At 36.8% G+C, this 8,580-nt stretch overlaps 1 protein-coding gene across 1 annotated transcript; it reads left to right on the top strand.

Moving 5' to 3' along the window:
• The first annotated feature begins 973 nt into the window (after positions 1–973).
• LOC132620100 (putative F-box/FBD/LRR-repeat protein At5g56810) lies at positions 974–3,208 on the top strand. The gene is made up of 4 exons (XM_060334810.1): positions 974–983; positions 1,084–1,291; positions 2,373–2,424; positions 3,143–3,208. The coding sequence occupies exons 1-4, from the start codon at positions 974–976 to the stop codon at positions 3,206–3,208; spliced, it is 336 nt and encodes a 111-aa protein (XP_060190793.1).
• The last annotated feature ends 5,372 nt before the right edge of the window (positions 3,209–8,580 follow it).

The following is an 8,580-nucleotide window of genomic DNA, read 5'->3' as shown; positions in this document are numbered from 1 at the left end:
CTTATGTTTACGTAAATGTATGATTAAATTTAATAAATAAGAGTTATATATTTTTGTATTTTAGATTTAGAAAAACTATGTTTATTCAAAAAATGAAAAGGCTCACCGAATAATATTGTATAAGGGGGTTATCGTTCCCATTCAATATATGAAGGAGGAATTATTTCTCAACCCTTAAATATTAAGGGGCAGAGTAAAAATGACTCTTAGCTTGACTCTTAGCTTAAACTTGTCAGAAAAGGAAGAAAACACAAGCTTCGGCTAATCAAGAAAAGTCCCTAAAGAGTTCTTTTTTTGCCTTGATTTTGATTTTTAGTGTTCAATAGAACAATGGAAGAGGTGAATGAGATAATTCATAGATAAAGTTAATAACAGAGTGGGAAATTAGGTAGACTATTGATGTGCAATTATAACCCGCATGCAGGTAAAACAAATGCCACATAGCTAAAAATTTATTGATAGATTATTGCAAGTAGTTGTTACATCCTAAAAAAGTACATTATTTTCAACGGAATAGGTGAATGAGCAATGATAAGAATTATATATTTTTTTATTTTAATTCTAGAAAGAAAAAGAAAAAAAATCTTTATTCAAATAAGGAAAATCCTCATCAGAAAATATTGCATAAGGGGGCTATCGTTCTCATTCAATATTTGGAGGGGGTATTGTTTCTCAGCCCTTAAATGTTAGGGGGTAAAGTGGGATTGATTCCATATATTATTACAAAAAATGAACTTACATTGTTAAGTGTTTCGTACAAAAGGCAATAAAATCCAAATTTTCCTTATTAGGTTATACCAAATATTTGAGATTTTTTATTTTTTTATTTTTTTTATTATGAAGCATAATATTCCTGGATGTCTATTCCTGGTTAAATTAGCAAAGAATTTTAGGGTAAGTGGAATTCCTTCCCCTAATAGTTAGCACCCAAAGGTTATCATTAACGTTACATATTCTATCATTAAGAATCAGTATGGCTCAAGGTATACTATATCTCTCTCTCTTTTTTTTTTGGTTGGTTTATTAATCATTTTGGTTCATAAATTTTAAGCCTAAGAATATTCGACTTCATCTAATTAACAGGTAGAAAAAGAGTTGCTGTTAAGCATGATAGAAATGATAGAATAAGTGATCTACCAAATAATGTTCTCAATCGTATCCTTGAGCTCTTGCCAGTTCATGATGCAGCCAGAACTAGTATCTTGTCCAAACAATGGAGATCTGTTTGGGCAATGCTTCCAAATATGAAGTTGGATAATCACTTCTGCAACAAATTAATGATAAAGTGCCTGTTTGGATTAGCTTAAAAAAGTGGCTTTTAAGCATAAGTGCTTAAAGTACTTTTAAGTGCTGAAAATTATTTTATAAATAAGCAGTTACGTGTTTTGATAAAAAGGCTTAAAGGGCCTTAGAAGTAAGGCTAGTATTGGAATTAACAGAAAATATAAGAGATAAAACGGTAAAGTTGTTGGTCAAACCAAAAAGGCTTTTAAGCCAAAAAAAAAAAAAAAACAGTTGGAGTTGAGCAACTTCTTAGTTTTAACTTATTTTAAGCACTTTTTAACTTAATGTAAGTTGTTTTTATTTTTTTATTTTTGTCAAACACTGAAATAAGTTAAAAATGACTCATAAACTGGTTTGATCAATTTATAAGCCAATCCAAACGGGCTCAAAATCTCAATCTACCTTCAAAGAAACAGTAGATATGATCCTCTTACAATAGCATATCGGAGACACTGTGAAGTTTGTTCTTGATGTTTCAGAAGTAAATATGTCTTCATATACACATATTAATACATGGATGCTTTACGTCACCAGCAATGGTATCAAGGAGCTAACTCTTAACATGTCAAACAATAAAACTACTTATACGCTGGTTTCTTATGTATTTAATTGTCCAACCCTCACAAATTTGGAACTCTATAACTGTATATTCAAACCACCCGATATCCTTTCCTGGCTTTAAGAATCTAGTGACCCTTCTTCTGAAAAGAATAACCTTTGCGCCAACCACAAAGTCTTGCATTATCAAGGCTTCCCTTCTTGCTAATTTGGTCGTGTGAAACTGTCATGACACTCAATACCTGAGCATTGTTTCACGAGACTCACTATAATCTCGAGCTAAATTGGGTTATGAATTGCAGAACTTTGACATACTTATACATTGTGGTAGATAATCCAAAGCATAATAATGAAAGATCAACGTTGGAAAAGCTTCTTTTTAGCTTGCCTATACTCAAGTAACTTCGTTTGGGTTCAACTGAACTTAAGGTAATAATTTGACGTGTTTCTTTACTTAGATATCTCATAGGAGCTTGTGTTTATGTGATTCTTATTTTTACTGTAATTTGCTGCAAAGATTTTGAGTGCAGGGGCAGTTTCAAAGGGAATTCCATTCACGCTCAATTTGTTGTGGTATCTAAGGTGATAGAACCTATGAGTTCACAACCTGAAAGTTCACCAAAACAGTCTAAGGGACCTGGTCCCTGAACTGTTTTAACAGATAATGACAGGAATTATATAAGACAAGTAATTTTAAGTGGAAAACTCCTTGCTCAAGGGATTAAAAACCACGACTTACTCCAGTAGGATTTCCAACATCACTAAAACAAGCAACTTCAGATTACAACCTATTGCAACCTAGGAATTAAACTCTTAATCCCTAATCCTTACAATTAATACACCTATTGTAAGCACCTTTACAATAACTCTATTGCAAAGCCCCAAGTCTTGACTAACTCTAGCCAATGACTTAACTGATACTTAGCTAACTCTAGCCAAGAGAAACAAAGTTACAAAGATTGAAATCTGTCCTACTATGATGCTTCTTGACAAGCAGTGTAGGAATACAAATTAAGAACATGAAACAAGACTCAACTATCCCAAGGACATCAGATGTCTTCAGTGGCAGGAACTGGCCCCTCTGATTGTTGAGATCTTGTTCTTGTGGGCACCTTGAGAAAGGTGGCTGCCACACTTGAGAAAGATATTACTTTTGGATTTGCAAGTGTTAGGTCAAATGATCCCAACATGTTGTATATATATGAGACCAAATAGAGAGCATGTGAGAAAGATGTGACCATGGATGGTGACTTTTCAAGGACTTTTAGTTTCTAGCACATATACAGCTGTGCTGCTGCAGTTCTGCCTGAACAGTGTAGCAACTTTACAGTTGTTAAGTACCTTGCAGTACTCTAATGGAACCTGATGGAGGACCTGGTCCTTGGCCCGTTTGTTAAATCATCAAAACTAAGAAATGCTATAACTCATCAATTTTCCCCTTTTTGATGATGACAAACTTGTATCCCCTGTTTTTGGACCTAGACAGTTTTCCCTTTGACTCCCTACAGTATCCTCTGAAGCATGTACTCTATCATCATTATCAGAAACAATCTCCTCCCCATTTTCTAAATTTTCAGATATACCCAACCCTGTTTCAGATAAATTCCCATTGTCAACTACTCTTTCATTACTAACAAAAGAGATGAGATTACCTGATTTTTGGAGATTTTCCTCAGAATTCCCTTTTTCAACAATGTTTTCTTGCTCCTTATCACCACCAATACTGTTAAACTTATGCATGACCAGTGGACTGGATTTATCAGCATCTTTGCTTTGATTCTCGATGCCCATATCCTTGGTGACCTCAGTGTGACTTGAAACTTCAACTTCCTCATCTTTCTCTTCGAATTCCTTAGTAGTTTGAACGAATTTTGAGACAGATAAAGTCTGACCACTTTCTCCTGAGTTGGTCTTTTCATTTTCAACGAGGGTTGTAGAAGAAGGGACAAATTTCCTTAGGGTTTGACTCTTGCGGGTCCTAGAGGGACCAGAAACCATAGACTCTGGTGGTGAAATGGAAAAGTTTTGATCGGTGGAAATTTGTACTACTGAGGATGATTCAGGCAGATTTGAGTTTGAAGGAATTTGAATTTTGGACGGTGAGGGAGTAGGGTTCATTTCATGTACGGTAAGAGAGGTAGACTCGTCTTGAGACATGGTTAGCTTAAGGAAAATTGGACACCGAGAAAAAAATTCAAGGTCACTCAGAGAGAGAGAGAGTAAGATGAGTGTTGCCTCAAACGAGATTGAAGACAAACAATTCTGATAGGTCACTCAAAATACTTTTCTTACACACTGGTTTTACTATGGGAAGATGTATCGTTTTAGGCTCCAAATTTGAATTTCAGAAAGGACAAATTTTAATGGCATTGCACCTTTTGATAGTTTTTAAAAATCATATAAGTACTGAAGAGACTACTAACGTGAGTTACAGGGACCAGGTCCCTGAATATTTATTTAAGATGTAGGCAAGAACTTTGAGATATACAATGTCACCACTACTTGTGCTATCCTGAAGGTGCCATGTGTGTATACCTGTAACAGTATAGAAGTAAGTTAGATATCACCAAAAAGCACTTTTCAGCATCGTACCTTTCCTCTTAGCATAGCCTATCATTGAGAGAACTATAGGAGGAGCAACTAGTTGAGCTTAATTAAGCCCAACTCCAAGCAGTTTCTTTCAAAATGCTCCCTTCTTAGTGCTTTGGTGAGGATGTCTACTACCTGGTCCTTTGTCTTGCAGAACTTCATGCAGATCAAACCTTTTTCAACATTATCTCTTAGGAAGTGGTGTCTAATATCAATATGTTTAGTCCTTTTGTGTTGCACTAGATTTAGCCATATTAAGTGCACTTGAAATATCCTACAGTAAGGGAAATGCAGTCTGTAGTCACACCAAGATTCTCAACCTGTAGTTTGATCCATAACAACTTGAGCATTCACGAGTCAACACCCACATACTCAGCTTTAGCAGTAGAAAGAGCCACATGATTTTGTGTCACGACCCGACTAGGGGCCGCGACGGGTACCCGGGGCTAACTACCGAGCACCAATCGTTCTATGTCTCATCATACTCATTTAATGCTTTTTATCACTTTTATACTCAAATCGTAGGAAAATCATATTCCATATAAAACATAAATACTTATATATATACCTCTTGGCCATCAAAATAACATTTATACTAAATAACATCTCGTGAGACCATCTAACCCACACTGCGTATCTACGAGCCTCTACTGGAGTGCTAAACATAAGGACGGGACAAGACCCCGTCATGCCCAAAATACATATATACAAAAAGATAATCATAAGCACCTCCGAACAATGGAGTGCTCTCAAATCAACTGCCAGCTCCTATGAGTCTGAATCAGGCTCACCTCCCTGTCTACCTGTGGGCATGAACACAGCGTCCAAAGAAAACGGACGTCAGTACGAACATTGTACTGAGTATGAGAGGCATAACAATGAAAATACGTCGATGAGATGAATGAAGCATCAATAAGGACGCAACTGTATATGACTGTAACTTATAGAAGAAATAGCACATGCTGACTTACTCATAATCATCATCATCTCATGTATGCAATAATGTATAAGCTGCCCGTCCATATAGGTACGGTGTGATAATGTATAAGCTGCCCGTCCATATCGGATCGGTGTGATAATCATAGCCTGCGTCCAGGCCTCCCGCGTCCGGGGTATAAGCTGCCCACTATAGTGGTGTGTATGTCTGCCCGTCCATATAGGAGCGGTGTAATATCATCATCATAATATGCTCATCATTATATACTCATCGTAATACATGCATGAGAACTCAAGGACAACTATACTTTGTCGGGGTGACGTAGGGTCGTGATCCCCCGACTTTATTATGGACATCTATAAGTATTCTGCCTCACCATGAAGGAAGTAGTGTATAAGGTGAGTGTATGCCACAACAGACATCTGTAACTTAATAATGTTCTACCTCACCTTGAAGGGACAATACATAAGGTGAGTGTATACAATAGAAAACATACTTAACTTAATAGTATTCTGCCTCACCTCGGAGGGAACAATGCATGAGGTGAGTGTATACAACATACGACATCATTAGCGTTATAGGAGCGTCATAGCATGAACTCTAGAATCTTTAGACTCAAGCTTATCATCATTGTACTCATAGCATATCTCTTATCTCATATAGCTATTCATGATCATAGACTCTTGACTTTCTGGGGTATATATATAAAGAATTCATGTAAAGAAAGGAGAATCATACCATCGGATTCATACCATAGAAAGAAAGGACTAGCCTCACATACCTTTGACGTTTACTATTCTTATCGCTTGCTTGCTTCCCCTATGATGCACTCATGTATACCTTCAAGAGAATTCATGCCGTCATTAGCTAAGCAATTATAAGAACGGACTGCTATTTTTAGGGAAAATTGGGCAGCATTTCCTTTGTTTCTACTACTTTTCCCATATTCTGTTTCAGCTCCCAAACATTCGCAACCATAATCGTAATATAGAAACCAACAATCATCATTTATATACATTTAGCAAAATCCACCAATTTCCTCCAATTTCTCCACATTTAGTGGTTTTAGCTTATCGTCACATTTTTCTCATACATCACACTCATTTCATGGTCTAAACATCATTTATAGCATACTCATGATCACAACATATCAACGTTCATGGTTTCATTCAACTACCATTCAATAGTGACACTACTCATCCTTCCAAAACTCATTTTCCATGTTTTTCTACAATCCAAGCATCTTAGCTTTACAATACCTTAAATAGCACAATAAAACCATGAAACATACCTTAGATGATGGTGGAACAAGCTTAGAGTTGAATCCTCCCTTTATCACTAAAATCCTTTTTCACCTTCTTTAGGATTTTCTTGAAGAAGATGAATCCTACTTGAGTTTCACACACTTGGGTTCATGAATTTGATGTTGTTAATCTTGGTTCCCTTTGATTTTTCTTGTGGATGAAATGTTGAGAGGGTTCTAGAGGGTTCTTAGAGAGAAGTGGTGTGGAAAATGAAATGAATTTATGAACTTGGGTCCTCTTTTTAAAAGCTTAAAATCTGATCCTTCGGGCAACTCTACGCCCATTTTTACGGACCGTCAAAATGGACCGTAAAATTGCCCAGAAAAATATGAGTTTCTGTGACCGTTTTACGCTGGTCTGGGTCCATTTTACGGACCGTAAAAATGTTTTACGGTTCGTCAAAAATTTCTACGGACCGTCAAATGGTCCGTAGAACTTCTCTGCTCAGACAGTCTGTCGTAGAATGCCCATAACCTTTGATCCCGATAAGCTGTGAGGGCCCACGACCTATGGTTAGAAAGCTCTTTCAATTATCTACAACTTTCATCCTGTGGTGTTTTTCCCAAATTACAACTTTATAATAGCGACTTTGCCCCTCCAAACCAGATCATCCGAAAATGTTTTCCTTAACTCGCCCTTTTGGATGGCTTATGCCCATATTTGGCTTATGGGTCCTTCTTGACACTTACTTAACACTTCATTACCAATATAAGGGACATTATAACTCTTCTCCAAAATGTCATTAAGCCATCATTAATTCGATACTCGAAATTATTTCCCGATACACAACATATACCTTGCTTTCCTTAACAACTTTCGTCTCCTACCTCCAATGGCTTTGAAATCTCATTTAGAATCATTAAATATTATTTCTTACTTATCAAAACATCATATGCATCATGCCCTTCTTCGGTCAATTCACTGTGCATGAACGGAAAATTTTCCGAGGTGTAACATTTTGTTCCTTTGTACCCCATAAGATCAAGCATGAATCCAGAGAATGTGCCACTTTATATGTGCTCTTCCTATCTATCAATCATCCAGTATGATTAGCATCAGCAGCTCCAGCCAAATCAGAATTACCTCTTGAAGGATAGTAGAGGACTAGGTCCTGAGTCCTCTAGAGTGTAGCCATGAACTACCAGTCAGCATCCTCAATGCATTCTTTAGAGTTCAAAGGACTAGGTTATCTTATACGTGATTTATTATTGACATCTCCTGAGGTATGCCTTCTGCTTTTTTGTTCATCCCCAGGAGTATCTGGTGCAGCATCAACTACCTGATATTTAGCTTTTTATTTGAATAATAGAGACACCATAATCTTTGGCTTTGCATTCCACAGTTCACTCAGAGTGAGTACCTTTTAGCACCTTTCTTAGGACAAACCGCCCTTCACTTGCTTCATTTGGACCATTTCTTCCATTGACGACATCAATGTTTATAGATTTGAGATCAGTCAAGTAGCTATTTGAGAAAGAATTTGAGTCTTGATCGATTTGCCTCCCTTCAGTTGATACTCACTCATGCACTTGTAACTCAATTCTTTTAGCATAGGAGTACAATCTATCAAGGAGAGTGCCCTGCACTTTTTGTCATATGAAGAATGAATCATCTTCTTCTTGTTACACACTAGCACATTTGTCACACCCTGATCCTGCCAGGATGTGATGGGCACCCGACCCTTACTTAGAGCCGAGCGAACCCTCTGACTCTCAATACACACATAATTTCTTTGAACTTCTAAATCAATTAAACATGAAATACATAGCAAGACTTTCAGAAATGTTCTTTTTTTTTTGTTTTCAAATCAAACAGAATCTGTAATCATATAGAACTTATATCATAACACCAATGACACATCGGCTGATGGAGCCGCTTACAGAACTGACAACCAATACCCACGACTCT

Source organism: Lycium barbarum, chromosome 11 (genome assembly GCF_019175385.1).
Source record: "Lycium barbarum isolate Lr01 chromosome 11, ASM1917538v2, whole genome shotgun sequence".
Classification (NCBI taxonomy): Eukaryota; Viridiplantae; Streptophyta; class Magnoliopsida; order Solanales; family Solanaceae; genus Lycium; species Lycium barbarum.
Note: the sequence above shows the minus strand (reverse complement) of the source record. Positions and strands in the feature narration are given on the sequence as shown.